The sequence below is a fragment of the Oncorhynchus nerka genome, linkage group LG6 (assembly GCF_034236695.1).
Source record: "Oncorhynchus nerka isolate Pitt River linkage group LG6, Oner_Uvic_2.0, whole genome shotgun sequence".
NCBI lineage: Eukaryota > Metazoa > Chordata > Actinopteri > Salmoniformes > Salmonidae > Oncorhynchus > Oncorhynchus nerka.
Window position 1 is genome coordinate 339,677 of NC_088401.1, and position 14,351 is coordinate 354,027.

At 45.0% G+C, this 14,351-nt stretch overlaps 1 protein-coding gene across 3 annotated transcripts in view; it reads right to left on the minus strand.

The window, feature by feature from the left end:
- si:ch211-161h7.4 (serine/arginine repetitive matrix protein 2) overlaps positions 1–14,351 on the minus strand; it is a 101,662-nt gene that overhangs the window by 53,149 nt on the left and 34,162 nt on the right. For all 3 annotated transcript variants that reach the window (XM_065019185.1, XM_065019186.1, XM_065019184.1), the window contains exons 9-13: positions 9,339–9,990; positions 9,275–9,308; positions 7,329–7,946; positions 6,447–7,173; positions 4,140–4,201 (exon numbers count right to left, since the gene is read on the minus strand). In XM_065019185.1, coding sequence (XP_064875257.1) covers positions 4,140–4,201; positions 6,447–7,173; positions 7,329–7,946; positions 9,275–9,308; positions 9,339–9,990 — 2,093 coding nt within the window. The remainder of the gene's footprint in view (positions 1–4,139; positions 4,202–6,446; positions 7,174–7,328; positions 7,947–9,274; positions 9,309–9,338; positions 9,991–14,351) is intronic.

Below are 14,351 nucleotides of genomic sequence, written 5' to 3' on the forward strand. Positions count from 1 at the left end.
CATAGGACACACTAGGTTAAGACAATAGGCTCCATAGGACACACTAGGTTAGGACAACCGGCTCCATAGGACACACTAGGTTAGGACAACAGGCTCCATAGGGCACACTAGGTTAGGACAATAGGCTCCATAGGACACAATAGGTTAGGACAATAGGCTCCATAGGACACACTAGGTTAAGACAATAGGCTCCATAGGACACACTAGGTTAGGACAACAGGCTCCATAGGACACACTAGGTTAGGACAATAGGCTACATAGGACACACTAGGTTAGGACAATAGGCTCCATAGGACACACTAGGTTAGGACAACAGGCTCCATAGGACAATAGGCTCCATAGGACAATAGGCTCCATAGGACAATAGGCTCCATAGGACAACAGGCTCCATAGGACAATAGGCTCCATAGCACAACAGGCTCCATAGCACAACAGGCTCCATAGGACAACAGGCTCCATAGGACAACAGGCTCCATAGCACAACAGGCTCCATAGGACAACAGGCTCCATAGGACAACAGGCTCCATAGGACAACAGGCTCCATAGGACACACTAGGTTAGGACAATAGGCTCCATAGGACACAATAGGTTAGGACAATAGGCTCCATAGGACACACTAGGTTAGGACAATAGGCTCCATAGGACACACTAGGTTAGGACAATAGGCTTCATAGGACACACTAGGTTAGGACAATAGGCTTCATAGGACACACTAGGTTAGGACAACAGGCTCCATAGGACAATAGGCTTCATAGGACAACAGGCCCCATAGGACACACTAGGTTAGGACAATAGGCTCCATAGGACACACTAGGTTAGGACAATAGGCTCCATATGACAATAGGCTCCATAGGACACACTAGGTTAGGACAACAGGCTCCATAGGACACACTAGGTTAGGACAACAGGCTCCATAGGACACACTAGGTTAGGACAATAGGCTCCATAGGACACACTAGGTTAGGACAATAGGCACCATAGGACACACTAGGTTAGGACAATAGGCTCCATAGGACACACTAGGTTAGGACAATAGGCTCCATAGGACACACTAGGTTAGGACAACAGGCTCCATAGGACACACTAGGTTAGGACAACAGGCCCCATAGGACACACTAGGTTAGGACAATAGGCTCCATAGGGCACACTAGGTTAGGACAATAGGCTCCATAGGACACACTAGGTCAGTACAACAAGCCCCCATAGGACACACTAGGTTAGTACAACAGGCTCCATAGGACACACTAGGTTAGGACAATAGGCTCCATAGGACACACTAGGTTAGGACAATAGGCTCCATAGGACACACTAGGTTAGGACAACAGGCTCCATAGGACACACTAGGTTAGGACAATAGGCTCCATAGGGCACACTAGGTTAGGACAACATGCACCATAGGACACACTAGGTTAGGACAATAGGCTCCATAGGACAATAGGCTCCATAGGACACACTAGGTTAGGACAATAGGCTCCATAGGACACACTAGGTCCGTACAACAGGCCCCATAGGACACACTAGGTTAGTACAACAGGCTCCATAGGACACACTAGGTTAGGACAATAGGCTCCATAGGACACACTAGGTTAGGACAATAGGCTCCATAGGACACACTAGGTTAGGACAATAGGCTCCATAGGACACACTAGGTTAGGACAATAGGCTTCATAGGACACACTAGGTTAGGACAATAGGCTTCATAGGACACACTAGGTTAGGACAACAGGCTCCATAGGACAATAGGCTCCATAGGACAACAGGCCCCATAGGACACACTAGGTTAGGACAATAGGCTCCATAGGACACACTAGGTTAGGACAATAGGCTCCATATGACAATAGGCTCCATAGGACACACTAGGTTAGGACAACAGGCTCCATAGGACACACTAGGTTAGGACAACAGGCTCCATAGGACACACTAGGTTAGGACAACAGGCTCCATAGGACACACTAGATTAGGACAATAGGCTCCATAGGACACACTAGGTTAGGACAATAGGCACCATAGGACACACTAGGTTAGGACAATAGGCTCCATAGGACACACTAGGTTAGGACAATAGGCTCCATAGGACACACTAGGTTAAGACAATAGGCTCCATAGGACACACTAGGTTAAGACAATAGGCTCCATAGGACACACTAGGTTAGGACAACAGGCTCCATAGGACACACTAGGTCAGTACAACATGCACCATAGGACACACTAGGTTAGTACAACAGGCCCCATAGGACACACTAGGTTAGGACAATAGGCTCCATAGGACACACTAGGTTAGGACAATAGGCTCCATAGGACACACTAGGTTAGGACAATAGGCTCCATAGGGCACACTAGGTTAGGACAACAGGCTCCATAGGACACACTAGGTTAGGACAATAGGCTCCATAGGGCACACTAGGTTAGGACAACAGGCTCCATAGGACACACTAGGTTAGGACAATAGGCTCCATAGGACACACTAGGTTAAGACAATAGGCTCCATAGGACACACTAGGTTAGGACAACAGGCTCCATAGGACACACTAGGTTAGGACAACAGGCCCCATAGGACACACTAGGTTAGGACAATAGGCTCCATAGGGCACACTAGGTTAGGACAACAGGCTCCATAGGACACACTGGGTTAGGACAATAGGCTCCATAGGACAACAGGCTCCATAGGACACACTAGGTTAGTACAACAGGCCCCATAGGACACACTAGGTTAGGACAACAGGCTCCATAGGACACACTAGGTTAGGACAACAGGCCCCATAGGACACACTAGGTTAGGACAATAGGCTGCATAGGACAATAGGCTCCATAGGACAAACTAGGTTAGGACAATAGGCTCCATAGGACACACTAGGCTAGGACAATAGGCTCCATAGGACAACAGGCCCCATAGGACACACTAGGTTAGGACAACAGGCCCCATAGGACACACTAGGTTAGGACAACAGGCTCCATAGGACACACTAGGTTAGTACAACAGGCTCCATAGGACACACTAGGTTAGGACAATAGGCTCCATAGGACACACTATGTTAGGACAACAGGCTCCATAGGACACACTAGGTTAGTACAACAGGCCCCATAGGACAATAGGCTCCATAGGACAACAGGCCCCATAGGACACACTAGGTTAGGACAATAGGCTCCATAGGACACACTAGGTTAGGACAACAGGCTCCATAGGACACACTAGGTTAGGACAATAGGCTCCATAGGACAATAGGCTCCATAGGACACACTAGGTTAGGACAATAGGCTCCATAGGACACACTAGGTTAGGACAATAGGCTCCATAGGACACACAATAGGCTCCATAGGACAATAGGCTCCATAGGACACACTAGGTTAGGACAATAGGCTCCATAGGACACACTAGGTTAGGACAATAGGCTCCATAGGACAATAGGCTCCATAGGACACACTAGGTTAGGACAACAGGCTCCATAGGACACACTAGGTTAGGACAATAGGCTCCATAGGACAATAGGCTCCATAGGACACACTAGGTTAGGACAATAGGCTCCATAGGACAACAGGCTCCATAGGACACACTAGGTTAGGACAATAGGCTCCATAGGACACACTATGTTAGGACAACAGGCTCCATAGGACACACTAGGTTAGTACAACAGGCCCCATAGGACAATAGGCTCCATAGGACAACAGGCCCCATAGGACACACTAGGTTAGGACAATAGGCTCCATAGGACACACTAGGACAACAGGCTCCATAGGACAATAGGCTCTCCATAGGACAATAGGCTCCATAGGACACACTAGGTTAGGACAATAGGCTCCATAGGACAACTAGGTTAGGCTCCATAGGACACACTAGGTTAGGACAATAGGCTCCATAGGACAATAGGCTCCATAGGACAGGTTACTAGGCTCCATAGGACAAGGTTAGGACAATAGGCTCCATAGGACAATAGGCTCCATAGGACAATTAGGACAACAGGCTCCATAGGACACAGGTTAGGACAATAGGCTCCATAGGACACACTAGGTTAGGACAATAGGCTCCATAGGACAACAGGCTCCATAGGACACACTAGGTTAGGACAATAGGCTCCATAGGACAATAGGCTCCATAGGACAACAGGCTCCATAGGACAACAGGCTCAAGGCTCCGTACTTACAGATGTTGTCATTCTCTTCATAATCCTCCAGTTCAATCATGGAAGACGGTCCGCTTTTGAACCTGTTGACAAAAAGGAATGGATCTCCAGTGTTGGACAACAGTCACTCATAACGTTGTTTAGAAGAGAAGCAACAGTCACTCATAACGTTGTTTAGAAGAGAAGCAACAGTCACTCATAACGTTGTTTAGAAGAGAAGCAACAGTCACTCATAACGTTGTTTAGAAGAGAAGCAACAGTCACTCATAACGTTGTTTAGAAGAGAAGCAACAGTCACTCATAACGTTGTTTAAAAGAGAAGCAACAGTCACTCATAACGTTGTTTAGAAGAGAAGCAACAGTCACTCATAACGTTGTTTAAAAGAGAAGCAACAGTCACTCATAACGTTGTTTAGAAGAGAAGCAACAGTCACTCATAACGTTGTTTAGAAGAGAAGCAACAGTCACTCATAACGTTGTTTAGAAGAGAAGCAACAGTCACTCATAACGTTGTTTAGAAGAGAAGCAACAGTCACTCATAACGTTGTTTAGAAGAGAAGCAACAGTCACTCATAACGTTGTTTAGAAGAGAAGCAACAGTCACTCATAACGTTGTTTAGAAGAGAAGCAACAGTCAGAAATACAAGAGGTCGACCGATTATGATTTTTCAACGCCAATAACGATTATTGGAGGACCAAAAAAAGCCTATACCAATTAATCGGCCGATTTTTAAAAAATTTTTTTTACAGTGGGGCAAAAAAGTATTTAGTCAGCCAACAATTGTGCAAGTTCTCCCAATTAAAAAGATGAGAGAGGCCTGTAATTTTCATCATAGGTACACTTCAACTATGACAGACAAAATAAGAAAAAAAAATCCAGAAAATCACATTGTAGGATTTTTTATGAATTTATTTGCAAATTATGGTGGAAAATAAGTATTTGGTCACCTACAAACAAGCAATATTTCTGGCTCGCACAGACCTGTAACTTCTTCTTTAACCTCTTGGTGTTAGGGGGCAGTATTTTAATTTTGGGGGGAAAACATTCCCGTTTTAAACGGGATATTTTGTCAGGAAAAGATGCTAGTATATGCATATAATTGGATAGAAAACACTCTAACGTTTCCAAAACTGTAAAGATAGTGTCTGTGAGTATAACAGAACTGATGTTGCAGGCGAAAGCCTGAGAAAAATCCAATCCGGATTTCAGCCCCAGGTTTTCAATGACTCGTTCCAATGACTCCCTATATGGCTGTGAATGTCAACGAGCTTACGCTTTCTACGTATTCCCCAAGGTTTGACATGTTTCTGTGGACATTACGGATATTATTTGGAATTTGTCTGTGTTGTCGTGACCGCTCTTTCCTGTGGATTTCTGAACATAATGCACCAAACAAAGGGAGGTATTTTGGATATAAAAATAATCTTAATGGAACAAAATGTATTATGTAACTGGGAGTCTCGTGAGTGAAAACATCCGAAGATCATCAAAGGTAAACGATTCATTTGATTGCTTTTCTGATTTTCGTGCCCAAGCTACCTGATGCTAAGTGTACTTAATGTTTTGTCATGCGATCGATAAACTTACACAAACGCTTGGATTGCTTTCGCTGTAAAGCATAATTTCAAAATCTGAGACGACAGATGGATTAACAAAAGGCTAAGCTGTGTTTTCCTATATTGCACTTGTGATTTCATGAATATTAATATTTTCATGAATATTTCATGAATATAATTGCTGATTCAACTTGTTAGCCAGGGTTCGTGAAGATAACCAAGAATTTACAACTTTCAGATGAGACTGAAATAAGGTGACAGATTAATATTGACTGCTATTGATGTAAAATATTACTAGGTCTTTAAGAGTTTATTCAGAAGATAACAGCTCTATAAATATTATTTAGTGGTGCCCCGACTTTCTAGTTAATTACATTTACATGATTAGCTCAATCAGGTAATATTAATTACGGAGAAAGGATTTTATAGAATAGCATGTCATATCACTTAATCCGGCATAGCCAAAGACACGACAAGAAGCAACAGTCAGAAGTAACATGTAGAGAAGCAACAGTCAAAAGTAGCGTGTTGAGAAGCAACAGTCAAAAGTAGCGTGTTGAGAAGCAACAGTCAAAAGTAGCGTGTTGAGAAGCAACAGTCAGAAGTAGCGTGTTGAGAAGCAACAGTCAAAAGTAGCGTGTTGAGAAGCAACAGTCAGAAGTAGCGTGTTGAGAAGCAACAGTCAGAAGTAGCGTGTTGAGAAGCAACAGTCAAAAGTAGCGTGTTGAGAAGCAACAGTCAGAAGTAAGTAGTATTTGGGAGTGTACTTACGTGTTGCCTGAGAATCGGTTGTTGCTTTGGGAGAAGTCTCGGTGTATGGTCTTCTTTTTCCCCAGCTGTCCAACAGGCTCTATGCAGACAGTACTGGCACTCAGATCCACAGGGCTGGAGCTCCTGTCACTGGTTGGGTCCTGGGAGGGGTCATTAGCTGGCCCAGAGCTGAGGCCGATGCTGGGGCTCTGGGCTGACTGCTCCTCAGGCGCTATAGGGAATAGAGTTTTCCTCCCCAAAGTCTGCCGCGTGCTGCTTCTGACCGTGGCCACCGGGAGCGCTCCTCTGCCCGAGGAGAAGACGGAGCCAATGCTGGCCAGAGAGCGCTTGACCATCTTGGGAGCGGAGAGGTCCTTCCTCATCAGCGGGGTCTGAACTCCTCCAGGTCGAGTTGAGGAGGCTGTGTTACCATTCTGTGGGGGTCCAAGGAACTTACTTCTCTCCACCTTGCGAGTTTTTGGGTTTGGCTGTGGTTGAGGGGGTGAAGGTTTCTTGGGGTAAGGCAGGGGTTGTTGAGGGAATGAAGAGGTGCTGTCAGCGTTCTCTGGGGGGTTGTTGGTGACCCACCAGTTCCCTGGAGCTTTCCTCCTCCTGCTGCGTTTCTCTGGAGCCTCCCTGGCCTGACGCCCCTGCCTGCTGGGGGTAACGGTAGCAGAGTGGGGGGTAATGTCACTCTGGGGTTTACACTTGGGAGGGCGGGTATAGATCCAGTCAAACACCTTCTCACCTGAGAAGAGACATTAGCAGAACACAAAATCACCACATATTTAAATAACAGCTGTTTGAGATGAAAGAGTACATATTTTGTATTTTACTAAGTTTGATTTATGAGTGAGCTATATCCACTTGAAGGAAATGGGTGGTGTTAGTATGAAGCCTTACTTGGGGTGAGTGTATGCTGTCTGAGAGGGCTGGGCATGGGACTGAGCCCCCCCAGCTCCTGTTGCTCCTCCTGCTGCTCTGCCGTAGAGGCCTCAGCCTCCTCTTCTTCTCTCTGACCTTCAGGCCTCGCTGGCTCCTCTCTACTGGTCGTCTTTTGCTTCTTAGTTCTGCCCCTCTTGGGCTTCTCTGCTTTATGCTCTGCAGTCTGATTGGACCAGGGTTTATTTTCTGTGGTCTGATTGGACAAAGGTTTATTTTCTGCGGTTTGATTGGACGAGGGTTTCTTCTTTGCGTTCTGATTAAACAAGGGTCTTGATGTCCCCTCCTCTTGCCCTGACTCCACAGAGGAATATCTTGCTGGTTTGGTTTTTGTTTTCTTGTTATTGTGTTTGTACTTGTTTGCAGTGTGTGTGTTGACTGTCTCTGTGACCTGTGTGTTGAAAAGGCTGGTGAGCCACCAGGGACCAGGCTTGATCCTCTTCCTCTTCCCTGCTAACTGGGTTAGCTGGCCGGCCTGGGAGGAGTCAGCCTCACCTGTAGGGGAGGGGCCGACCTCCTTGGCTTTACGATTGGCTGGGACCTTGACTCGTCTCTGTCCTGTCGGTGCCAACTGTAGAACTGTGGAGGAAAGACAACATCTAGCCTAGATTTTTATGTGCACTACATTTTTCCATTGATTTTTTTGTGAATATTTTTATTTTGTTGTTTTTATTGTTGAGAGCAAAACATACAGTCAAAGTCCGAAGTTTACATACACCTTAGCCAAATACAGTTAAACTCAGTTTTTCACAATTCCTGACATTTAATCCTAGTAAAAATTCCCTGTTTTAGGTCAGTTAGGATCACCACTTTATTTTAAGAATGTGAAATGTCAGAATAATAGTAGAGAGAATTATTTATTTCAGCTTTTATTTCTTTCATCACATTCCCAGTGGGTCAGAAGTTTACATACACTCAATTAGTATTTGGTAGCATTGCCTTAAATTGTTTAACTTGGGTCAAACGTTTCGGGTAGCCTTCCACAAGCTTCCCACAATAAGTTGGGTGAATTTTGGCCCATTCCTCCTGACAGAGCTGGTCTATGGGATTGAGGTCAGGGCTTTGTGATGGCCACTCTAATGCCTTGACTTTGTTGTCCTTAAGCCATTTTGCAACAACTTTGGAAGTATGCATGGGGTCATGGTCGCAAATGGGTCTTCCAAATGGACAAAGCTTTAACTTCCTGACTGATGTCTTGAGATGTTGCTTCAATATATCCACCTAATTTTCCTACCTCATGATTCCATCTATTTTGTGAAGTGCACCAGTCCCTCCTGCAGCAAAGCACCCCCACAACATGATGCTGCCACCCCCGTGCTTCACGGTTGGGATGGTGTTCTTCGGCTTGCAAGCCTCCCCCTTTTTCCTCCAAACATTATGATGGTCATTATGGCCAAACAGTTCTATTTTTGCTTCATCAGTATAGAGGACATTTCTTCAAAAAGTACGATCTTTGTCCCCATGTGCAGTTGCAAACCGTAGTCTGGTCTTGAAATACATCCACAGGTACACCTCCAATTGACTCAAATGATCTCAATTAGCCTATCAGAAGCTTCTAAAGCCACAACATAATTTTCTGGAATTTTCCAAGCGGTTTAAAAGCACAGTCAACTTAGTGTATGTAAACTTCTGACCCACTGGAATTGTGATACAGTGAATTATAAGTAAAATAATCTGTCTAAACAATTGTTGGATAAATTACTTGTATCATGCACAAAGTAGATGTCCTAACCGACTTGCCAAAACTATAGTTTGTAAACAAGAAATTTGTGGTTGAAAAACAAGTTTTAATGTCTCCAACTTAAGTGTATGTAAACCTCCGGTGTTCAACTGTATACCTACAAATGATACAACTTGAACTTGTGATGAACATTGTAGTCAAAGAAACCATTGTGATGTCATCTTACCTGGTGAAACATCCTGGTCTGAAGCAGCTTCACTCTCCTCCCCCTCCTCCCCCATGCTGACGGGCTCCTCCCCCATGCTGACGGGCTCCTCCCCAGCTCCAGCTGACAGTCTCCTGGTCTTCCCAGACTGCAGGCCTCGTCCTCGGCTCGTCTTGGGGTTCACCTTGTTACCTTGGATACCAGCTTGGAATTGAGATATTCTGGGAACTTTCTTTTCTGTTTTGGTGCGGGCTTTTGATTGGCTGGGTTTAGGCTTAGCCCCTCTTCCTGGTTCCAGGTAACCTGCTGTCGTTGGTTCAGATAATGGGTTGTTGACCTTCTTCTTCAGGTCTTGTTCTATGTGGTCTACCTCGACAGGCCCATCACCCTGGGGACTTGAGTCCCTCTTCTTCCTGGCTGTAGACTTGGTGAGGACAGGTATGAGGGAGGAGCCTCCAGTAGCATTCTTCTCTTTAGTTTTCACTTCAGCAGTCCCTCCTGATCTCAGCTTGGCTGTATCCTTCTCTGATTGGCTGGCCTTGGTGAGTGTGTCAGCTGAGGCGTCATTATTGCTGTGTGATTGGTCCTTCTGCTGCGGTTGAGGTGTGGCTGTGGTCCTGTTGGGGTCAGTCTTCCTGCGAAGGGAGAACCAGGAAGGACCATCGTCCTCCAGGATCAGGAAGTCATCCTCCAGGTCGGTGAGAGGAGCTTCTCTCACTGGAGACGCCAGGGCTTTCCTAGGGCAGAAACACAGCATTAACCCTTTCCTAGGGCTGAAACACAGCATTAACCCTTTCCTAGGGCAGAAACACAGCATTAACCCTTTCCTAGGGCTGAAACACAGCATTAACCCTTTCCTAGGGCAGAAACACAGCATTAACCCTTTCCTAGGCCTGAAACACAGCATTAACCCTTTCCTAGGGCAGAAACACAGCATTAACCCTTTCCTAGGGCTGAAACACAGCATTAACCCTTTCCTAGGGCAGAAACACAGCATTAACCCTTTCCTAGGGCAGAAACACAGCATTAACCCTTTCCTAGGGCTGAAACACAGCAGAAACACATCATTAACCCTTTCCTAGGGCTGAAACACAGCATTAACCCTTTCCTAGGGCAGAAACACAGCATTAACCCTTTCCTAGGGCTGAAACACAGCATTAACCCTTTCCTAGGGCTGAAACACAGCATTAACCCTTTCCTAGGGCAGAAACACAGCAGAAACACAGCATTAACCCTTTCCTAGGGCCGAAACACAGCAGAAACACAGCATTAACCCTTTCCTAGGGCTGAAACACAGCATTAACCCTTTCCTAGGGCAGAAACACAGCATTAACCCTTTCCTAGGGCAGAAACACAGCATTAACCCTTTCCTAGGGCTGAAACACAGCATTAACCCTTTCCTAGGGCAGAAACACAGCATTAACCCTTTCCTAGGGCTGAAACACAGCATTAACCCTTTCCTAGGGCTGAAACACAGCATTAACCCTTTCCTAGGGCTGAAACACAGCATTAACCCTTTCCTAGGGCTGAAACACAGCATTAACCCTTTCCTAGGGCTGAAACACAGCATTAACCCTTTCCTAGGGCAGAAACACAGCATTAACAGAGTACGACCCTGCCTCACACAGGAAGCGGCGCAGGTCCTAATCCAGGCACTTGTCATCTCCCGTCTGGATTACTGCAACTCGCTGTTGGCTGGGCTCCCTGCCTGTGCCATTAAACCCCTACAACTCATCCAGAACGCCGCAGCCCGTCTGGTGTTCAACCTTCCCAAGTTCTCTCACGTCACCCCGCTCCTCCGCTCTCTCCACTGGCTTCCAGTTGAAGCTCGCATCCGCTACAAGACCATGGTGCTTGCCTACGGAGCTGTGAGGGGAACGGCACCTCAGTACCTCCAGGCTCTGATCAGGCCCTACACCCAAACAAGGGCACTGCGTTCATCCACCTCTGGCCTGCTCGCCTCCCTACCACTGAGGAAGTACAGTTCCCGCTCAGCCCAGTCAAAACTGTTCGCTGCTCTGGCCCCCAATGGTGGAACAAACTCCCTCACGACGCCAGGACAGCGGAGTCAATCACCACCTTCCGGAGACACCTGAAACCCCACCTCTTTAAGGAATACCTAGGATAGGATAAAGTAATCCTTCTCCCCTCCCCCCTCCCCCCTTAAAAGACCTAGATGCACGATTGTAAAGTAGCTGTTCCACTGGATGTCATAAGGTGAAAGCACCAATTTGTAAGTCGCTCTGGATAAGAGCGTCTGCTAAATGACTTAAATGTAAATGTAAATTAACCCTTTCCAAGGGCTGAAACACAGCATTAACCCTTTCCTAGGGCAGAAACACAGCATTAACCCTTTCCTAGGGCAGAAACACAGCAGTAACCCTTTCCTAGGGCTGAAACACAGCATTAACCCTTTCCTAGGGCATTAACCCTTTCCTAGGGCTGAAACACAGCATTAACCCTTTCCTAGGGCAGAAACACAGCATTAACCCTTTCCTAGGGCTGAAACACAGCATTGACCCTTTCCTAGGGCTGAAACACAGCATTAACCCTTTCCTAGGGCTGAAACACAGCATTAACCCTTTCCTAGGGCTGAAACACAGCATTAACCCTTTCCTAGGGCAGAAACACAGCAGTAACCCTTTCCTAGGGCTGAAACACAGCAGAAACACAGCAGTAACCCTTTCCTAGGGCTGAAACACAGCAGAAACACAGCATTAACCCTTTCCTAGGGCAGAAACACAGCAGAAACACAGCATTAACCCTTTCCTAGGGCTGAACTTGTGAGAAGGTGGGAAGGATCCGTGGACACTTTAGGGACGGGTATGATGAGTGTGTTTCATTTGGTGACTTCAGAGGACAGGAAACACACAGAACTATATATCTGAACATTTGGTGACTTCAGAGAGGACAGGAAACACACATGACGATTAGAGGTCGACCGATTAATCGGAATGGCCGATTTCAAGTTTTCATAACAATCGGAAATCTTTTTTTTACACCTTTATTTAATCTTTATTTAACTTGGCAAGTCAGTTAAGAACACATTCTTATTTTCAATGACGGCCTAGGAACAGTGGGTTAACTGCCTCGCTCAGGGGCAGAATGACAGATTTTCACCTTGTCAGCTCGGGGGATTTGCAACCTTACAGTTAACTTGTCCAACGCTCTAACCACCTGCCTCTCATTGCACTCCACGAGGAGACGCGAATGCAGTAAGGTAAGTAAGTAATGCAGTAAGGTAAGTTGCTAGCTAGCATTAAACGTATCTTGTAAAAAACCATCAATCATAATCACTAGTTAACTACACATGGTTGATGATATTACTAGTTTATCTAGCGTGTCCTGCGTTGCATATAATCGATGCGGTGCGTATCGTTGTTCCAACGTGTACATAACCATAAACATAAATGCCTTTCTTAAAATCAATACACAGAAGTATATATTTTTAAACCTGCATATTTAGCTAAAATAAATCCAGGTTAGCAGGCAATATTAACCAGGTGAAATTGTGTCACTTCTCTTGCGTTCATTGCACGCAGAGTCAGTGTATATGCAACAGTTTTGGGCCGCCTAATTTGCCAGAATTGTACGTAATTATGACATAACATTGAAGGTTGTGCAATGTAACAGGAATATTTAGACTGATGGATGCCACCCGTTAGATAAATACGGAACGGTTCCGTATTTCACTGAAAGAATAAACGTCTTGTTTTCGAGATGATAGTTTCCGGATTCGACCATATTAATGACCTAAGGCTCGTATTTATGTGTGTCATTAAGTCTATGATTTCATTGAGCAGTCTGACAGAGCGATGGTAGGCAGCAGCAGGCTCGTAAGCAGTCATTCAAACAGCACATTCGTGCGTTTGCCAGCAGCTGTTTATGACTTCAAGCCTATCAACACCCGAGATTAGGCTGGTGTAACCGATGTGAAATGGCTAGCTAGTTAGCGGGGTGCGCGCTAATAGCGTTTCAAACGTCACTCGCTCTGAGACTTGGAGTAGTTGTTCCCCTTGCTCTGCATGGGTAACGCTGCTTCGAGGGTGGCTGTTGTCGTTGTGTTCCTGGTTCGAGCCCAGGTAGTGGCGAGGAGAGGGATGGAAGCTATACTGTTACACTGGCAATACTAAAGTGACTATAAGAACATCCAATAGTCAAAGGTATATGAAATACAAATGGTATAGAGAGAAATAGTCCTATAATTCCTATAATAACTACAACCTAAAACTTCTTACCTGGGAATATTGAAGACTCGTGTTAAAAGGAACCACCAGCTTTCATATGTTCTCATGTTCTGAGCAAGGAACTTAAACATTAGCTTTCTTACATGGCACATATTGCACTTTTACTTTCTTCTCCAACACTTTGTTTTTGCATTATTTAAACCAAATTAAACATGTTTCATTATTTAAACCAAATTAAACATGTTTCATTATTTATTTGAGGCTAAATTGATTTTATTTATGTATTATATTAAGTTAAAATAAGTGTTCATTCAGTATTGTTGTAATTGTCATTATTAGAAATAATTGTTATTTTTATTCAATCGTCCGATGAATCGGTATCGACTTTTTTTTTGGTCCTCCAATAATCGGTATCGGTGTTCAAAAATCATAAGCGGTCGACCTCAAATGACTACATCTCTGAATATGTACATTTCTCAATTATGGGGTTTGCATCTAATTCTTGTATAAAATTAATGAGTAAAGATGAAACTGTGTGTGAAATTATGTAATACGATGTTAAACCTTTAATGTGAAAGAATTGTATGGCGTCATGGACCAGCCCTTTTCTACTGTTACGAATAAAAACTCCTCCTGAGGAAATCCTCTTCAGACCACACGTACCTCAATGGACACCGAGGGGGCACAGGTTGAGTTCAGACCACAAAAACCTCAGTAGAAGCTAAGGTTGTAATGGTTGTTAAATTCCTAACCATACCACGTGGAGCATTGGCTACACGGCTGGAAATGGTTGAACTCTGAGACTATCCGATCCTGACAGAATAAGAGCAAATCTTAGATACGAATTACTAGTCTTCATATCTACTGTTTTTTTTGCTTATGCATTTCTGTGATTATTTAGTTAATAAATA